Source organism: Rana temporaria, chromosome 1 (genome assembly GCF_905171775.1).
Source record: "Rana temporaria chromosome 1, aRanTem1.1, whole genome shotgun sequence".
Taxonomy (NCBI): domain Eukaryota; kingdom Metazoa; phylum Chordata; class Amphibia; order Anura; family Ranidae; genus Rana; species Rana temporaria.
In genome coordinates this window covers 610,832,073-610,852,579 of record NC_053489.1, presented here as the reverse complement: position 1 = coordinate 610,852,579, position 20,507 = coordinate 610,832,073, and the positions used below count along the sequence as shown (strand labels likewise).

General features: G+C 45.2%; 2 protein-coding genes across 4 annotated transcripts in view; one reads left to right on the top strand and one right to left on the bottom strand.

The window, feature by feature from the left end:
- FBXL5 (F-box and leucine rich repeat protein 5) overlaps positions 1-6,847 on the bottom strand; it is a 46,831-nt gene extending 39,984 nt beyond the window's left edge. For both annotated transcript variants that reach the window (XM_040335225.1, XM_040335226.1), the window contains exon 1: positions 6,610-6,847. In XM_040335225.1, the coding sequence (XP_040191159.1) occupies positions 6,610-6,693 (84 nt within the window). In that variant the 5' untranslated portion in view covers positions 6,694-6,847. The remainder of the gene's footprint in view (positions 1-6,609) is intronic.
- A 13,142-nt stretch (positions 6,848-19,989) lies between these two features.
- LOC120924335 (ADP-ribosyl cyclase/cyclic ADP-ribose hydrolase 2-like) overlaps positions 19,990-20,507 on the top strand; it is a 38,492-nt gene continuing 37,974 nt past the window's right edge. For both annotated transcript variants that reach the window (XM_040335224.1, XM_040335223.1), the window contains exon 1: positions 19,990-20,141. The gene's annotated coding sequence lies outside the window, so the exon portion shown is untranslated. The remainder of the gene's footprint in view (positions 20,142-20,507) is intronic.

Genomic DNA, 20,507 nt, shown 5'->3' with positions numbered 1-20,507 from the left:
AGCTGATCGGAACCCTCCCCCATCCCCCTCCGGTGTCACATTTGAAACCTTTCAGGGGGAGGGGGGGCAGATACCTGTCTAAAGACAGGTATTTGCACCCACTTCCGGCCACACAGTCTGCGGGCAAAATGTCATATCCCCCCCCCCCCAGTGTATTCTGGGAAACACTTGGCTCCCAGAACACAGCGGGAGCCAGTCAGCATGGCGCAGCGCGACTCGCGCATGCGCCGTAGGGAACCGGGCAGTGAAGCCGGAGCGCTTTACTTCCTGGTTCCCTCACCGTGGATGGCGGGGGGGCGCAGCAGAGTGACGAGCAATCGCTCATCCTCTGCTGCGGACGGCGCTGGACTCCAGGACAGGTAAGTGTCCTAATATTAAAAGTCAGCAACTGCAGTATTTGTAGCTGCTGGCTTTTAATATTTACTTTTTTTCAGCGGACATCCGCTTTAAAGGGGTTGTAAAGTCTCATGTTTTTTCACATTGATGCATTATATATATTTTATTATGTTTGGGGGTTCTTGATTTTCTGGTACAATGTTTTTATTGAAATATGAAAAAAGGAGAAACAGATACATGTAAAAGTACATGATAAATATATTATAAGGGTATAGATTATAAACTGACACAGACCCACCAGCCAGGGCCGGGGGTCACTGCGTTATGCCTGAGCCATAAGACCCAGGGGCCAAGGCAGACAAGGGGGAGCGGAGTTGACCGCAGAACAGGGGGAGGGGGGGGGGGGGAAATAAAATAATAATGAAGAAACAAAAAAAAAAGAAGCAGCGAGCAAAAGGCCCAGAAGCAAAGAAGGAGTGGGAAAGAGAAAGGAGAGTCCCCTAGGCTGGAGATGGGGTCAAATTAAATTTAGAGTCCTAGACTAGTAGGGTGTGGATTAGGGAGTGTATAGGACCACCACGGGGCCCATACCTTAAGGAATTTTGCATGGGAGTCGTGGGGGACACTGGATATTTTTTCATGGATCATAATAAGTATATGGCTAGTTTCTGCTGGTGAGAGAAAAGGCCCGGGATCGGGCAATGGAGTAATGCAAATTTGGGGTCCTTACGGAAGGGAACATGAAATAGGGAGGATAGTAGGCCAAAGACCCTTGACCAAAATCTTACAAGATAGGGGCAAGACCACCATGTGTGCAGTTCATCTCCTCGTTGACCGGGGGTTCTTGATTTTAACGTGTAAGCAGCAAGGGTCAGAAAAGGGTCGTCTCTTTAAGGCTCGGTTCACCGGTGCGTGCTGGTTCACCGTTTCAGGTCCAATTTAAGCCGTGCTCATGCATAGCTCACATTTACGGCCTGCTCTCTGTGCCTTAGCAATGTGACTCCCATACACATGCGTGATAGTGGCATCACCACGGCCAATCAAGCATCCAAAACCCAGAAGAATGAATGAACATGGAAGAGTTTTTCGAAAAGTCTATCATAATGTACTAGTATGCAGTGCATACTAGGTACCTGCGGGGGGGCCCATTTTTGTAGCTTTCACTCTAACTTTACCACCACTTTAAGAGAATGCACCAACCAAAAATATGGTTACCTGCCAACTTCAAAAAAGCTGAAACGAATAATGACAAAAAAAATAAAAGTAATTGATCAAGAAAAAAACATGGTAGCTACTCTAAGGGCTCATTTACAATTGCTTTGACTCCTACACACATTAAAGCACCTACCACTTCAACATGCTTCTGTAATGCTTCGGTGGAGCTGAATTAAAGGCAAACTAAAGGTCCATGTCTTTTCACCTTAATGCATCCTATGCATTAAGGTGAAAAAAACATCCGACAATACCGGCCCCCCCAGTTTTACTTACCTGAGCCCGTTCACCTGCTGCGCTCACCCCCGATGTCGTCTTCGCCGCTCAGCCTAGCCGTGATTGGCTAGAGTGGATGGATTAAAAGCAGCACAGCCATTGGCTCGCGTTGCTGTCATTCACATCCAATGACGCAGCGCACTGGCGCCGAGTGATACAGCGAGTGGCTATAGCCGCCGGCTGTATCACGGGAGCACGCTCACAAGAACTAACACCCATGTGAGAGCGCTCCCATGAAGGTGGTTAGTTTTTGCGGGGAAGAGCCGAGACAGCCGCCGAGGGACCCCAGAAGACCAGGATCGGGGCCACTCTGTGCAAAACTGGCTGCACAGTGGAAGTATAACATGTTTGTTATTTAGAAAATAAAAATTGCCTTTACATCCCCTTTAAACCATCTTGAAAGCTGCAGATGCTTCAAGCGAGCTTTTCCATAGGCTTCTATGGAGGTTTTGAAGCACCAAAGCAACATGGGATACAATTTTTAAAGCAAACGAAAGGTGCGAACAGGCTTGTTAGCTAACCATTTTATTTAGGGACAGGCACTTTGACTGGCATTCAGAGAGCTTTAACAAAGCATGTCTGGAGCCTTGTTTTGAAGTGTAATCAAGCCCTAAAAAGTGCAACTTCCACTACATGTGTCAATGACTGCATTCTCATACAAGGCTATGCAAACAAAAAAACAAAAAAAAACACAAACAAAGGCTCACTGACAGCACTCCTTGACCTTCTGGAAGCTATCTGACCCCATTGCAACTAGTCATTGTGACTGACACAGTATTACTGAAGGCAGTCACCTGATCTTGTCCATTTCAGCAGAGCATGTCGTCAGTGATCACGATGTCTACAGTCATTCTTGTGTGATGGCGGAGGATGAATCAGCACGAGTGGATTTCTGACTGAGATGTACTGAAAAACCCTAAACATGCATTTCTATGACTGAATATGCAAGTTAAAATGACCATAGAGGGCACAATCCAACTGCATTAACCACTTGAGATCCACGCTATAGACAAAAGACGTCCACAGCGCGGCTCTCAAGTGCTGAGTGGATGTCTTTTTCTGTGCATTACCCGCGTGCGCCGCTGGGGGGTGCGCAGCGAGTAAACACTGTGCCGGCACATCGCTGGGAAGCCGATGCGTGTACCTGCCGGCCGCGATTTCCGCCGGGTACACGCGATCGGCGGTGACGTGGAGCTCTGTGTGTAAACACAGAGCTCCACGTCCTGTTAGGGAGAGGAGACCGATCTGTGTCCCTTGTACATAGGGACACAGCATCGGTCACCCCCCCAGTCAGTCCCCTCCCCCCCACACAGTTAGAACACACCCAGGGAATACATTTAACCCATTCCTCACCCCCTAGTGTTAACCCCTTCCCTGCCAGTCACGTTTATACAGTAATTAGTTCATTTTTATAGCACTGATCGCTGTATAAATCTGAATGGTCCCAAATTTGTGTCAAAAGTGTCCAATGTGTCCGTCGCAATATCGCAGGCCTGACAAAAAAAAAAAAACGCAGATCGCCGCCATTACTAATAAAAAAAAAATTATCATAAATCTATCCCCTATTTTGTAGGTGCTATAACTTTTGCGCAAACCGATCAAATACGCTTATTGGGATTTTTTTTTAACAAAAATATGTAGAAGAATACGTATCGGCCTAAACCGAGGAAAAAAATATATATTTTTTAAAAAAAATTGGGATATTATTATTATAACAAAAAGTAAAAAAATAGTGTTTTTTTCCCCAAATTTTCTGTCTTTTTTTGTTTATAGCGCAAAAAATAAAAATCGCAGAGATGATCAAATACCACCAAAAGAAATCTCTATTTGTGGGAAAAAAATGATAAAAATATAATTTGGGTAGTGTTGTATGACCGCGCAATTGTCATTCAAAATGCGTCAGCACTGAAAGCTAAAAATTGGTCTGGGCACGAAGGGGGTTTAAGTGCCCAGTAATGAAGTGTTTAAAGGCAAAGTTTACTTGACATTTTTGCAGGAACAGCAACATACAGGAGCCTGCAATCAGTGGATCATGAGTGAGGATTGTTGAAGTGTGCTTACTTAAAGTGGACTCTCACCTTATTGAAATCTATCCCCCTCCAAGATGCATGCAATTTTTTATGTTTACATTTTTTTCCACCCCACCCCCTGCCTCCATTCTTGCTCAGGCGATACTTAGGTCTCCTACAGTCACTTGGGATATGAATGTCAACACAGCAGCACGAGGAGGAGGAACCTTGCAATGTGCCATCAGGACTCAGGCTGCCTGAACCTGGAAGAGAACCTGTGTGTTCCACGCCGCGCCTTGTCATATATAGCCCCTCCCCCTTGTCCAGGCACTTTGATAGACAGATTACCCATCTAATGGATGGGTGATCTGTCTATCAAAGTGCCCGGACAAGGGGGAGGGGCTATATATGACAAGGCGGGGAACACACAGCTATTCAAATGAAAGCTGGGGGGGGGCTTGGCTTTCTCTTTCAGGAATGCTCTGCTCCGTTCTCCGCCCGCTCTCTAGAAAAAAAAAAAGTATCGGGTGAGCATCGGGAGCATTTGCGCGAGTACGAGTACTCGCGCAAATGCTCAGTATCGGTCCCGATACTAGTATCGGGACAACCCTAGTTTATACAGTGAATGGACACCAATGCTGAAGTGCCTGCAAAGCGCTTAGGCAGCAGCATCACATGGGCGCCCCACTAGCGCCGCTAAAACTACGGTAAAGCGTCGCTAAAACTATCAGCGTTTTACCATCAATGCCCACCCCAGTGTGAAAGCAGCCTTAAAGGGGAGCTCCAGTCTGCCCCTAAACAAACAAAAAGTCAGCCACTACAAATACTGTAACCACTGACTTTTATTAGGACACTTACATGTCCAGGAATCCAGCGATGTCCTCACCCAAGCCAATTCTTCAATTTGGTGCAGGAGCCTGCATCTTTTGCCAAGGCCCCTTTCACACTGGGGCGGGATTAGTGTCGGCGGTAAAGTGGCGCTATTTTTATCAGCGCTTTACCACCAATTTTGTGGCGCTATTTGGCCACTAGCGGGGCAGTTTTACCCCCGCTATCGGCCGAGAAAGGGTTAAAAACCACCGCAAAGCGACTCTGCAGAGGCACTTTGCCGGCGGTATAGCCATGGTGTCCCATTGATTTCAATGGGCAGGAGCGGTATACACATCGCTACAAAGATGCTAGCAGGACTTTTTTACCGTCCTGCTAGCGCGCCGCTCCAGTGTGAAAGCCCTCGGGGCTTTCACACTGGAGAGACAGCAGTGGCTGTTTCAGGTCGGTTTGCAGGCGCTATTTTTAGCACAATAGCGCCTGCAAAACGACCCAGTGGGAACAGGGTCTAAGGGAAAGCGGCAGTGAATCTGTGCGTGTCCCAGAAGACAGAGGGGGTGGGCCACACATACCTTGCTGCGGTAATCTCACCTGGAAGTGATACGCTACATTCCCATCGCTTTGGAGTTTTGGGTGCTATAGCAACCACCAGCTGAAGACTGGATCAGAAAGCCACAATGAAGATATTTGCCAGCACACTACGAATCATCAAGTTGAGTCCAAGGAGGTGTTTTTATTGAAGCAAGATCACATCATAATAAAGTCAGTGGAACGTTTCAGAGCCATGCAGGACCCCTTCATCAGGTATGCAACGATGTGATCACATACCTGACAAAGGGGTCCTGCATGGCTCTGAAACGTTGCACTGACTTTATTATGATGTGATCTTGCTTCAATAAAAACACCTCCTTGGACTCAACTTGATGATCTGTGGTGTGCTGGCAAATATCTTAATCATTCTTACCCGGGTATCTGTCATACCAGGGGGAAGGGGGTGCAACTAGATCTGAAGTCCTAGCTCAGGACTAGATCGCAGCAGTGCGAGCCCGGGACCAGATCGCAGCGGGACTAGATCGCAGCAGTGCGAGCCCGGGACTAGATCGCACCGGGACTAGATCGCACCAGTGCGAGCCCGGGACTAGATCGCACCAGTGCGAGCCCGGGACTAGATCGCACCAGTGCGAGCCCGGGACTAGATCGCACCAGTGCGAGCCCGGGACTAGATCGCACCAGTGCGAGCCCGGGACTAGATCACAGCGGGACTAGATCGCACCAGTGCGAGCCCGGGACTAGATCACAGCGGGACTAGATCGCACCAGTGCGAGCCCGGGACTAGATCGCACCAGTGCGAGCCCGGGACTAGATCGCACCAGTGCGAGCCCGGGACTAGATCACAGCGGGACTAGATCGCACCAGTGCGAGCCCGGGACTAGATCACAGCGGGACTAGATCGCACCAGTGCGAGCCCGGGACTAGATCACAGCGGGACTAGATCGCACCAGTGCGAGCCCGGGTCTAGATCGCACCAGTGCGAGCCCGGGTCTAGATCGCACCAGGACTAGATCGCACCAGTGCGAGCCCGAGACTAGATCGCACCAGGACTAGATCGCAGCGGGACTAGATCGCACCAGTGCGAGCCCGGGTCTAGATCGCACCAGGACTAGATCGCACCAGTGCGAGCCCGAGACTAGATCGCGGCAGGACTAGATCACAGCAGGACTAGCCTAGGACTAGATCGCAGCAGGACTAGCCTAGGACTAGATCGCAGCAGGACTAGCCTAGGACTAGATCGCAGCAGGACTAGATCGCACAGCTGGTAGATAGAGAGGAGATTGTACAGTGTATGGTCACCTTATATACACCTTTACAGATGATATGATGACCTGAGAGCCACCTATGGCCTGCACCATCCCACACACCTCCCCCGTACCCAGCAACGCTCCCTCACCTTGTCACAGTAGCGCCCGACCAGCTGCTTCATCCTCCAGTGCGGCCCGGTGAACACATCCACCTCTTCCGGGAAAGGAGCCATTCTCCACTCTCCATACAGAGCTCTGCGCGTCCGGAGTCCTCAGGCGGCCCACCGAAGGCTCCAGCGATGCTCACAGGAATCTGCCAACAGCAACAACCCTCCTCCTCATTACAAGTGCGCAACTACGGCCTAACACACTCTGCGCACGCGCAGCCCTCCCTCCCCACCTCACAAGTGTGAAATGCAAGACTCCGGTGGGTGTAACAAGGTGTCCGCTTACCGCCTTCTCAGTGTATCGTTACTGTGGACGAGTGTGGGGTGTAGAAAGATGGCGGCGACGAAACGTCACTTCCGTTACAAATTCTGATGGGCCGCCTAATCTGACGAAACATCGGTTTACATTTCATGGCGCATGCGCCCTGTGAGTGGTCGCTAAAGCGTCGCCTCCAATCGCTTTACCACGCATGCGACTCTCTCTGGCATCGTGCTGGTCAGCTCCTTCTGCCTCGCCCACGTGACGTGCTGGCTGTGGTCTGTAGTGCGCATGCGTGCTGTTTTACTGTACCGCGCGCTTGCTGTGCCATCATCCCTGGTGTTGGTGGGGCACAGAGTGCTGAGCACAGTGCCTAACCCTGACCATAGACAAATGATGGCTGAATGTTCAAATATGAGGTGCTGATTGGAACAATCATCTATAAAGGCTGGATCACAGCACAAAAACACTCCATGTGCTTTTTTTTTCACCGCACTTCAGTATGTTTTCAATGCGTGCCAGTGCATTCTGGTGCGCTTTATGTTGCATTTTACTGCATCCCCGTGCAGGAAAAATGCTGCATGTTTTACTTTTTGTGATTGATCTGGATATGTGTGGTTGCAAACAAGAAACCTATTATGGATTAAAATATCAATTAAAAAATAAGACTATTAAATACAAAAAACCTCACAATTCTTATTCTTAGTGATGTAAATTGTGTAAAAACCTGGAGTTCTTTTTTAGCCACTTCAGCCCTGGAAGAATTTACCCCCTTAATGACCAGGCTATTTTTTGCGATACAGCAATACGTCGCTTTAACTGACAGTTGAACGGTCGTGTGACGCTGTACCCAATCAAAAGTTATGTCCCTTTTTCCCACAAATAGAGCTTTCTTTTGGTCACCTCTGCGGTTTTTATATTTTACACTATAAACAAAAAAAGAGCAACAATTTTGAAAAAAACACAATATTTTTTACTTTTTGCTATGATAAATAGCCCCAAATTAAAAAAACAAAAAGAAAACTTCTTCATCAGTTTAGGCTGCTATATATTTTTGTTAAAATCGCAATAAGCATATTTTGATTGGTTTGCGCAAAAATTATAACGTTTACAAAATATGGGATAGATTTATGTAACTTTTGTTTTGTTGGTAATGGCAATCTGCGATTTTTATCGGGACTGCGACATTGCGGCGGACAGATCAGACACTTTTGACACTTTTTTGGAACCACTGATATTTATGCAGCGATCGGAGCTAAAAACAGCCACTGATTACTGTATAAATGTCACTGGCAGGGACGTACAGGCAGATAGACGTACCCGTACGTCCCTGCCTAGACATGGGTCGGGGGTCCCCCCCGGTATATGCGGCGGTCGGAAATCGTCTGGGAGCGATCCGGGATGAGGGGCGGCTATTCGTTTCTAGCCACCCCCTCGCGATCGCTCCCCGGAGCTAAAGAACGGGGAGAGCCGTATGTAAACACGGCTTCCCCGTGCTTCACTGTGGCGGCTGCATTGAATGTGTCATCCCTTTTATAGGGAGACACAATCGATGACGTCACACCTACAGCCACACCCCCCCTACAGTTGTAAACACACACTAGGTGAAACATAACTCCTTCAGCGCCCCCTGTGGTTAACTCCCAAACTGCAACTGTCATTTTCACAATAAACAATGCAATTTAAATGCATTTTTTGCTGTGAAAATGACAATGGTCCCAAAAATGTGTCAAAATTGTCAAAAGTGTCCGCCATAATGTCGCAGTCACAAAAAAAATCGCTGATCGCCGCCATTAGTAGTAAAAAAAAAAAAAAAATCAATAAAACTATCCCCTATTTTGTAAACGCTATAGATTTTGCGCAAACTAACCAATAAACGCTTATTGCGATTTTTTTTACTAAAAATATGTAGAAGATTACGTATCGGCCTAAACTGAGGAAAAAAAATGTTTTTTTATATATTTTTGGGGGATATTTATTATAGAAAAAAGTAAAAAATATTGCATTTTTTTCAAAACTGTCGCTCTATTTTTGTTTATAGCGCAAAAAATAAAAACCGCAGAGGTGATCAAATACCACCAAAAGAAAGCTCTATTTGTGGGAAAAAAAGGACGTCAATTTTGTTAGGGAGCCACGTCACGCAACCACGCAATTGTCTGTTAAAGCGACGCAGTGCCAAATCGCAAAACCTGGCCTGGGCCTTTAGCTGCATTTTGGTCCGGGGCTTAAGAGGTTAATGACCAGGCTATTATTTGCGATACAGCACTACGTCGATTTAACTGACAGTTGAATGGTCGTGTGACGCTGTACCCAATCAAAAGTTATGTCCCTTTTTCCCACAAATAGAGCTTTCTTTTGGTGGTATTTGATCACCTCTGCGGTTTTTATATTTTACACAAAAAAAGAGCAACAATTTTGAAAAAAACACAATATTTTTTACTTTTTGCTATGATAAATAGCCCCAAATTAAAAAAGCAAAAAGAAAATTTCTTCATCAGTTTAGGCTGCTATATATTTTTGTTAAAATCGCAATAAGCATATTTTGATTGGTTTGAGCAAAAATTATAACGTCTACAAAATATGGGATAGATTTATGTAATTTTTGTTTTTGACACTTGACACTTTTTTGGAACCACTGACATTTATGCAGCGATCGGAGCTAAAAACAGCCACTGATTACTGTATAAATGTCACTGGCAGGGAAGGGTTAACACTAGGGGGTGATCAAGGGCTTAAATGTGTTCCCTCAGTGTGTGTTCTAACTGTGGGTGAAAGGGACCGACCGGGTGGAGGAGACCGATCGCTGTTCCTAATTACTAGGAACGGACAATCACTCTCTACTCCCCTGACAGAACGGTGATCGGACTGTTTACATTGACAGATCTCCATTCTGTCTCTGTCAGGAGCGATTGCGGGTGGCCAGTGGACATCGCAGCTGCCAAGCATGTGCATCGGCTCCTATGTCACGTGGCGAGCACGACACCCCCTATACCCCTTAAAGCGGTGCCATACACCTACGGTGATACACGCAGGGGAGCCAAACTGCCGCCGTATAACGAGGGTGGCTAGTAGGCAAGTAGTTAAACAATTGCTGCTCTCCCTGACTACAAGGAGGCTAAAAACGAAATTTAAACAAAAGTAGCTTACTGGGGCTCTACATTTGGTTTTAGAAGGAGTTAGGCTATTTTCACACTGAGGTGATTTACAGGCTCTATAGCGCTAAAAATAGTGCCTGTAAAGCACCACTCCTGTCACTCCAGTGTGAAAGCCAGCCTGAGGGCTTTCACACTGGAGCGGTGCGCTGGCAGGATGAGGCACTTTAGGAGCGGTGTATACACCGCCAGTGTTGTAAGCAACGGGGTTAAAATAAACGCCGTTACCTAACGCAGCCCCTTTTGAAGGTAACGAGTAATCTACCTGATTACTCTTCCCCTCATGGTAACGCCGTTCCCAATACTTGGGCGGCGTTACCGCAATTACATCTACCGCCACTAGATGGCAGCAGAGTAATTGCTTCTGCCCAAGAACAAAAGAAAGGACCCGATCCGGTCCTTTGCCGTCACATCATCACTGGGAGCCGGAGCCCAGACGTCAGTTCTCCTCCTCCCCCTGTGACGCTGCACGTGACCATCTGACGCGGCAGTGCGGCGGGGTCATCGGTTCATCGGCTTCCCGGTGAGGCCTGTCCACCCTGTACATACAGCGGCGGTGCTCGTCGTTATCTCCCGTGGAGCTCTGTCCCTACTGGTCACCTCCTGCATTGGGCCCTTCACAACAGCCATTCCTGTCTTCGCAGGCCACCTGACTTTCTGAGGTACTGACTGCAGCTACTCCACCAGTGGTTTACATCCATCCTGGGTGTAGTATCGTACCATCTTTTCAGCGGTATAGTAAGATGTACTGGTGTTCACTAACCATTCCATCACAGGACTCCTCTCAGTCGCACCCTATTGGATTCACTGTTTTATACCTTCTATACATGAATTTGTACATTATTTTTGTGTGTGTCTATACCCATGTTATTTTAATTTCAATAGACTATAAAGTTACACAACTTTACTCATAGGCCCGTACACACGACTGGTTTTCTTGGCAGAATTCAGCAAGAAACTCGATGGGAGACGTATTCTGCCGAGAAAACCGGTCATGTGTACACTTTTCGCAGAGGAAACCGACGAGGATCTCGTCGGGCCAAAAAGAGAACATGTTCTCTATTTCCTCGTTAGTCAATGGGAAAAGTTGGCTCGCCGAGATCCTCGGCGGCTTCACAAGGAACTCGACGAGCAAAACGATGTGTTTTGCCCGTCGAGTTTCTCGGAGGTGTGTACGGGGCCATAGACTTTACTATGGCGCTGCTTCTTTTGTTCTTGTGTCCATCTTCCAGTGGTTGGCAGCTGCACCGAGTATTGTATGTCTTTTATTTCACAGGTTGGACTGTATCTCGAATCACATTGTTGTAGCGCCATATAGGGGTCTGTTTTTTAATTGCTTCTGTCAGCGCTGTCCGCGGTACTGACCTCCTCATGTCATTCATAAAAAAAGTCACAGTTACTTTGCTGAGTAACTATTACTTTTTCAATGTAGTAACTGAGTCACTAACGCAATTACTTTTTCAGAGAAGTAATTTGTAACTGTAACTAATTACTTTTTAAAAGTAAGATGAGCAACACTGTACACCGCTCCTACAGCGCCCCTGCCCATTGAAATCAATGGCAGAGCCACTGAAGCGCGGGCAAAGCGCCGCTGCAGCGGTGCTTTGCGGGCACCTTTTACCCTTTTTCGATCGCTAGCAGGGGTTAAACGTGCCCCGCTAGTGGCCGAAAAGTGCTGCTAAAGTAGGGTGACCAGACATCCCCGGTTTTAGGGGACAGTCCCCGGATTGAGGACACAGTCCCTGGATTGAGGACACTGTCCCCGAACCAAGTCTGTCCACGGTTTTGTCCCTGGATTGGATATGCACAGAGGCTGGGGCAATTTCAAAGACAGTCAGTGCAGAAAAAAAAATATGATTCTGAATTACACACCCCCCGCTCCGCCGTTCCAACTAGCTTAGGGGGGTGTATTTTTTTCCATTATCTGTGCCCCTTTCTGATGATCATGTGCTGGTCGGAGCGGAGGGAATATTTCTTCATTTTCGGGTGCATGCCCATTCAGCTCCGCTTGCATGTTCTTCTACCTTGGCTCAAGTCCCGGCCACCTGCCTGCCTGCTTATCTCCTTGCCTTCCCTGGTGGAGTGATCTTCCTCTGCTCCCCACCTAGAGTAAGATTTGACAGGCTGTCAGGCGGGCAGCGGCGGCGACAGGCAGAGAGTAGCTGAATGCCGCCATTACTAGTAAAAAAAAAAAATATGTCCCCGAATTCCATTTTAAAATCTGGTCACCTAATGCTAAAGTGATTATAGCTTTACTGCTGATGCCCAAGCGCCTCAGTGTGAAAGTTCCCTTAGTTTAAGGTAGGGGTGCAACGGATCGTCACCGATCCGTGATCCGAACGGGTCACCCCGTTCGGATCGGCACACTAGGCGATCCGCGGAGTGCTCCGGAGCCTCGGCCGTAGGAAAGTCCCCGGCTTCGGCCTAGCTCCGGAGCTTCTTGCTCCACCCCAACCAATCACAGATCGGCTGTGATTGGTTGGATGGGATGTCCGGTCTCTGCACCTGATTGGCCCGCGTGATGAGCTGCCCGGATTGGCTGGCTTACTTGGCGCGCTCTGGGAATCATCTCTGCTGACATGTGTCTTCATTCCGGTGCCTTGGCTTCCACTGTAAAATACACTGTGACGCACACTCCATGCAATCTGCCTGCACACTGATTAAACTTCTCCTGCAAACAGACCAGGTGGATAGGAAGGATGGCACAGGTCAGTGATGTAGCCCAGGAGCAGTTATAGAGCTTGAAATGAAGCCATAAAAGGTTTTGGGCAATTTTTTTAAAAGAAAATTAAGTTTACAAATTTGCAAAAAAAAAAAAAAACTGTGTATATTTATATAAAATCTCACATACGTATATACTGTTTACATGTTAAATTTTAAAAGCCGCAGCAAACCTTACATGTTTGCTAATGTGACAGAACACCTCTGATTTTCAAACATGTAAGGTTTGCTGCGGCTTTTAAAATTTAACATGTAAACTATATTTTGTGTTGAAAATAACTGAATCTAAAACTCTGTTGGGTGTAACAAGATTAGTCTTTTTTTTTTATTTTTTGCTGATCCGAAAAATGATCCGATCCGTGACTCCTGATCCGAGGATCGATCCGATCCGTGAGTTTTTCGATCCGTTGCACCCCTAGTTTAAGGTAACCAGATTTTTTAAATGAAATCCGGGGACATATTTTTTTTTTTTACTAGTAACGGCGGCAATCAGCGACTCTCTGCCCATCGCCGCCAACGCCGCCTGCCTCACAGCCTGTCAAGTCTCACTCTCCAGGCCTCGGCTACTACTGGGTGGGGAATGGAGGAAGATTACTCCGCAAGGGAAGGCAAGAAGATAAGCAGGCAGGCAGCTGGCCGGGACTTGAGCCAAGGCAGAAGAACATGCGAGCGCAGCTGAATGGGCATGCACCTGAAACTGTTGAAAAATTCCCTCCGCTCCGACCAGCATATGATCATCAGAAAGGGGCACAGATAATGGAAAAAAATATATAATAATTCAGATTTTTTTTTTTTTTATTCTGCACTGACTGTCTTTGAAATTGACCCAGCCCCTGTTCAAATCCAATCCGGGGACAAAACAGGGGACAGACTTTGTCCGGGGACTGTTCCCAGAAACCGGGGATGTCTGGTCACCCTACCTTAGTTTGAAGAAGTGGCGTGACATCTGTGCTGATATGTCACTTAGTAATCATTCAGTTTCTAGGTTTAGCTTGTACACTTAAAGGGATAGTTCAGCTTTTCAGAAAAAAATGAAAAGGTGAACTCTAGCCATGGGCATAATCTGTACCCATTTAATGAATTTCGGGCCAATTCCCAGTTTTCAGAGTACCTCCTACATATAGTCCCATTTGACGATGGTAAATCTTTTGGCAGCATTGAAGAAGAGCATCTCTCTGATCCCATATTTTGCAGGGTATATTGAATGTTAATGAAAACCCTTTGAATATTCATTGCCTTCAATCCTGTTGGGAATACATCCTGATTAAAAGTAGGCTACTAATTTAGATACAACTTTAGATAAACAAAGGGCTAAAGTTTTAGCTATACTTTAATATACAGTATGTAGTCAGCAGTGAAATTGGTTGGTAGAAGTCTAGCTGGAGGGGGACCTGATCTGGCTTTGGAATGGCCACTATAATTGCTTCATATATAGCTACTGATAGGATGCTTTGCTGAGTGTATGTAGAGAGTAGGAGAGTATGGCTGGGAGATAGACCTCTGCTGGAAGACCATCTGCACCAGGAGTTTTGTTTGAGGACAAAGAGACAAGGGCTTCTTTTTTTCCCCCACAAAATTTTATTTGTAAAGAGAAAAAAGATTACATGTTTACAAACAAAGTGCGTAAGGCAATAATTACAATACAAAAAAAGTGCCCCTGGAAGAAGTCAGTTGTTTGACGAAACGGCGTAGGGAGGAGCGGCATGCTGACGTCACCACAGTTTACTTCGCTGCTATCCGGAAGGGCGGGCGGATAGTGAGCTTCAGCAAATTTTTACACTCTACTTTTTATTCGATTGTCATGTGAGTGCAACCTTTGCTTTTACCTAAATAAACCCTTTTAGACGTTATCACGCTATGTCAGTACCTTCTTTCTTTTGGGTCATCTCCAATGAGAAAACCTTGATGTGAACATAAAGGTGGAACGTATAGGAGATCAATGAACAAGGGGTCCATGGAAATACACCAGGGCTGTTAGCCTTATATGCCTTTAATCTCTTTTGAGTCTGTAAGCAGATTAGAAATAAGAGGTGGAGGTCTCATCTATCCTACTTTCTTGCACCGGGCTCCTGGATTTGCTTTTTGCATGTATTTCACAAGATAAATACTTTTTGGACATCACAGAAATTTGGACAATTTTCTATGAACTATTTATTTGCGATTTTATAAGTTTGAATACTTATTTTATTCACCTTGTACAGGTTTTATACACAATTATATGGTGTTTAATTCACTTGCTTTTATATGATTTGTGCAGCGCAGCTTATATAATTTTTATGGCATCCAATGTTTCTATCTGACATTTTTGCTGCTGCAGCACGTTTTGTTTTGTTTTGTTTTATAGCAGTGTCATTATTCAATTTCACACTGTTTGTGACCAGCGCAGTATTTTTTCCACTTTTGTAATAATTACAATACACTAGTAATAACATACTATCTTACAGCGAAGCAAGTAACATCAATTACAAAATATTTCAAAACCAAGAATACAGAGTGGATCTCTGCAAGAGAGATACTGTATGATTGTACTAGGTTTGCTAGTTTATAGTGTTTACCATACGAATACTATTTCTGTCTGGTGCTAATAGAGGTTAGGTAGCAATCTCTGAATCAAGGTGGGGGATAAAAACTTAGCATGGTAACAACTGATTCTGGACGTAAATCTTCGACTGTATGTCGTATGGTTAGGCCAGTCGAGCATTGGAATATCATAGAATCAATCACTATTAGATGTAGGTCATGATATAATTCCTATACATGGGGAGAGAGAGAGAGGGAAATATGAAGAGAGAGAGAGAGAAAGGAGAGGGAGAAAGAGAAAAAAAAGGGGGGGGGGCAAAATTGCGGAAGGACCGGAGGAAGTAAGGAGGTTGCATAGTTAGCATCTCAGTCTCTGCCACCAAACCCAAGGGATCAATGTAAGATAGGTAGGTTGGCCTAATCAGGAATTCTTTTAATACTATTTTCCCTCCCTTGAATTACTTTCCCTTTACTCTTTTATTTTCCTCTTTATTAAAAAAAAAATATATATATATATATATATATACAGTATATATATATATAATTTCCCTTGTCTTTGGGAAATGATTGGTCTGAAGTCACAGGGCTTCTATTCATATAGAGTGAGATCAGAGTCTAAATGGTCTCTGTGCTCTGGAGGCAATTCTGGGAGCAATATATTATCCAAAAAGAACGAGCCTCTGCGTTTGCTTCGTGAGTTTTGGCTAAACTCCCAAACATGTAAAATTTGGACTGAACCTGGCTTCAGTCTAATCCCAAAGTTCATCCCTAGACGAGCCAAATCCACTGTACAAAGCCTACTAGTCCTGGGCACTGGGTAGAGTAAGAGACTAGTCATCAGCTTTTTAAGATGGAAAGTCTGGATTGAGCGCTATGGGAAAATTGGGGCCTGGCCATGATAATGTATTAGGCTGCATTCACACCTGAGCGTAGCTTATTTGGTTCTTTTTTTGGGCGTTTTTTTCCGGCGTTTTGTCGTGCGTATTCATGTGTATTTGCGCGTTTGCATACAGCGTCGTCCGACGTTTTTGTACTTCGACGTTTTTTATTTTAGCCAATAGGAAAAATTATCATCTTTTCACCACTTGTTGCTATGTTGGTAGATTTTTTTTATCTTCTGCCTGGGTGAAATGTTCTATTGATTAAAGCGACAAAACGCCAGTAGCAAACGCCCGTTGTCGCGCTAGTCGCTTGAATCAAGCGTTTCCATTACTTTCTATGGGAAATACAAACGCTCAAAAACGCCCAAACCGCCCCATTTGCGCGATAAAAAAGGGTCCGGAACTTGTTTGAGCTTCAGGCGTTCAGCGTCAGGCGTTTTGGAGTGGAGATGTGAACCATCTCCATTGAGAATAATGTATTTTTTCCCCTCTAGTGTTTTGGAGCGTCGCGCTTCAGGCGACAAAACGCTCAGGTGTGAATGGGCACTAAGGCTCACCCAGGGTTGCCAACTGTCAGTAAATTTACAGTTTGTAAAATCTGTAATTTTTGCATCTGTCCATGAATGTCCACTCAGACATGCAGTCTGCATGTCTATAACAGTCACGGACATAGGTTAAAGTTATGGATTTTAGAAACTGTTTGTAAATTTACTGACAGTTGGCGACCCTGGACCCACCTAAGAAAAGCCCCTGATTCTCTCCCACGTGAGAACCCCCAGGATAGTTTGAGGTTACCAACAAAAGAAACCCTTGTTTGTGGATTTCTAGACTTGGCTATCCATGCAAGATGGAATAATATTTGCCTGATAACTGATGTTATGCAGATTTCCAAACAGCAAAGAGGATTTAAATGAGGATGTGGACTGACTCAGTTGGAAAATGGGTGGAGGTCTGTGTGGCAGACGCAGCACTATGAAGTGCCTTTATGCGCTGTGGCATTAGAATTTTGATTTCTCAGATTTTTCAGTCCAAACAAGACTATCTGTTACTCTATAATTCCTCTAGCGTCGTTCTATGGAAGCAGTAGGTTTAAAGAGCACACCAAACTCTTGAGATAACTTCTTTATTAACTTCAACTTTTCTTCATATATAACACTGACATTTCCGCAGCAGGCAGTCCATGTACAAACATGTGTTGAATAAAGTATAACAAATGGCAGTTCAACTGTTCAATCTTGTCATTCTGCATAAAATGGTAGATATATTTCTTTCTTCAATATCTGTACTCTCAATTTAAGTTATTTAAACACTTTATGATCTCTCTGAAGTTTATTCAATAGTTTTACTCAGTCACTCTATATTGCTGTTTGCTGGACTGTTTGCTATTGCAGTTAATCACACTATTAACAATAGGAACATATATAACTGTATTAAATACCTATTTTGGCCACTTGCTTCAATAAAACTGAACTCTAAGGCCCCGTACACACCATAGAATCCATCCGCAGATAAATCCCAGCAAATGGGTTTCAGCGGATAGATCCTATGGTGTGTACACGCCAGCGGATCTGTTTCCGCGGATATATCTCCCCTGGCATGGATTCCAGCAGATCGAATATTCGCTGACATGCATATCCATCTGCTGGAGTCCATCCCAACGGATGGATCCGCTGGTCTGTATAGACTCACCGGATCCATCCGTCCGAAGGGATCCCCCGCATGCGTCGTAATGATTCAACGCATGCATGGAATTCCTTATATGACAGCGTCGCGCACGTCGCCGCGTCATAATCGCGGCGACGGCGCGACACGTCATCGCCAGAGGATTTCGGCGCGGATTTGAATGCGATGGTGAGTACACTCCATCGCATTATAATCTGCTGAAATCCTCGAGAGGATTTATCCGCGGAAACGGTCCGCTGGACCGTATCCGCGGATAAATCCTCCCGTGTGTATGGGGCCTAAGTGGTGTGTGTCTGTTCAGATCTTCTCTCTCTCTGGTGTAATGACTTCTAGTCTGCTGGGAACTTTCCAGACAGAATGAGTGTAAGGCTGGGTGTGATTGGCCAATACCCCTGCTCAATGTGAGATTGGCTGCGATTGGCCAAGACTCCTGCTGAATAACAAAAGCTTAACTCTATGCTTTCTGGTTTCAATTCTGCTGGGTCATTGATCTTACCTTACAGTCACACAACAAATCTTAAAAGGCATATTCTCTCTTTTGCTTCTGTGAACACAATATACAACTGTTTCATGACATCCATATATAAAGTCACAGTAAATAACTCTTTTATCTCTCACATATGAGCATATGAACTGTATTAAGGTTATTATCAGGTCTAGCTGTATATGCATGTAAGTCACATTAGCAACCTAGGACAGGTCTTAGCTGGCCAGCTACAGTCTGGTGAAGGAGACCTATCTGACAGTGATAAATAGGTTCGCCCTGTAATGCCACGTGGCAGTACCCTGGAACTCCTATGTAACGTAAGCCCAGGTGAAACAGAGGTGTCCCTCTTATTGTGTTTGTACGGGTGTTTTCCAGCGTGGCCTAAATGAACAGAACAGAAGTGGTTATTTCATTACCAAGTCTGGGAACCTCCATTACTGAAAATGTACTGTAGGCTATGTGGCAGGAGCTGGTTTAGCAACACAGGGAGCACTGCAAATCAAGAGGAAAATACATTTATTTCATATTTGTCATTCTTGTTAGGAAACGTTATAAAAGCAATAAAGCTGATAAGTAAATGTCAAATCCTTATGAATGTGAATTTAAAGACAACCTCTAAAGATACAGCCAGTTTACCAGACCAAAGGATCAAAGTGCAATGATAGTCATTATTAACTACGTGGAGCTGCGTGAAAGTTTCCCAAGAATCCCAGTGGTGAGGGTGAGTGTCACTTTTCTAGCAAGACATTCTATTGTGCTCTACTTTTAGATCTGTCGTAATGTATTGTTTTTACATTATTAGGTTAGAGAAACTCAGTGTGGAGTGCAGATTGGTCTAATCACATAAAGTCAGACGTTTGGATGCTCAGTGCTTTGTATCATTCTAGGCAAAAGCATAGCTTACACTTTCTAAGTCCTGATTCACAGAAATAAGATGTTCTAAACTAGAGTTAAAGCCCAACTCTGGGCAAAAAAAAAAAGTTTTCCCATGCAGTTCGGGCTGTGCCTGCACTGCACGGGGCAACTGCTTGTTTTAGCAAGGGGGAGGAGAAAGCTGATACTCACCTGATCCTTCATTCCACTGGAAAACAGAGCTCCCCCATAGTCCAGCAGTGGACTGTTCCTAGTTAACAATTTACGACCGCTGGTGAGCGGGGGCGCCAGACTGGTCTTGTGCTGGGAGGATTAGGGGATTAGGTCAACTCTGTTCTGAGCCGCTGTAGTAACTAAGCAAAGGTAGTACAGCGATCTCCCCTGCTAAGCTGTTGTGTTCTGACATGGGGACGGCCCCCCACCAGAACACTCCAAACAGTGCTCTTCGCCATTTGGCTGGGAGTGCTAATTGTCGTTTGGTTGCTGGTTTACCAGCATGCTTGTCTGACAGAAGCCGGCCAAACGGCTTCTACCGGACAGGGTGGCATACACACCGGCTGAATATCGGGCTGTTTTTTTCTTTTAACCGGCCAATGACTCCCAAAATTGTGCCCGTGTGTTGGGCTTTAGATGTACAAGCAGATTTAGATTCACTAACAAATTGAAGACAAATCCCAGCTCACGCATTATAATCAGTTACAGCAAACTGTTTTTTTTTTCTTTTGGGATAAAGCTTGTACATGAATAAATGAAAGCTGATAATTTTAATTACCTCTTCCAGTGTTAAATGATTTGTCTCACCCATGTAAACTGATACATTCTGCTGAAGAGCTGGTGCTTTTAAAAAACAATATACTTGCTGGCTGGATCACCAGATAAAAAGAGAAGAAAGAAAGTCGAAAAAAGGACACTGATACAGCAATCTCATTGAATAATTGGTAAGGTCCAATATAATAAATGTTTCCTTTTGGGTTTAATTCTGCTCTAATTGTAACCTATTGCTGTTTATCGGTGTGTACTGACATTTATCTTGTAAATCATACATATCATGTTGTGCATTGTCAATGCACATTCAACTGCTTTTTTTTTTGCCAAGCATCTTAGCATCAGTCTTACAAAACAGAATCTAGTTACCGTATATACTTGAGTATAAGCCGACCTGAATATAAGCCGACCCGAATATAAGCCGAGGCACCTCATTTTACCACAAAAAAATGGGAAAACTTATTGACTCGAGTATAAGCCTAGGGTGTCCATCTGCATGCCTCACTGTGCCTCACTTTGCCTCACTGTGTCCATGTGCA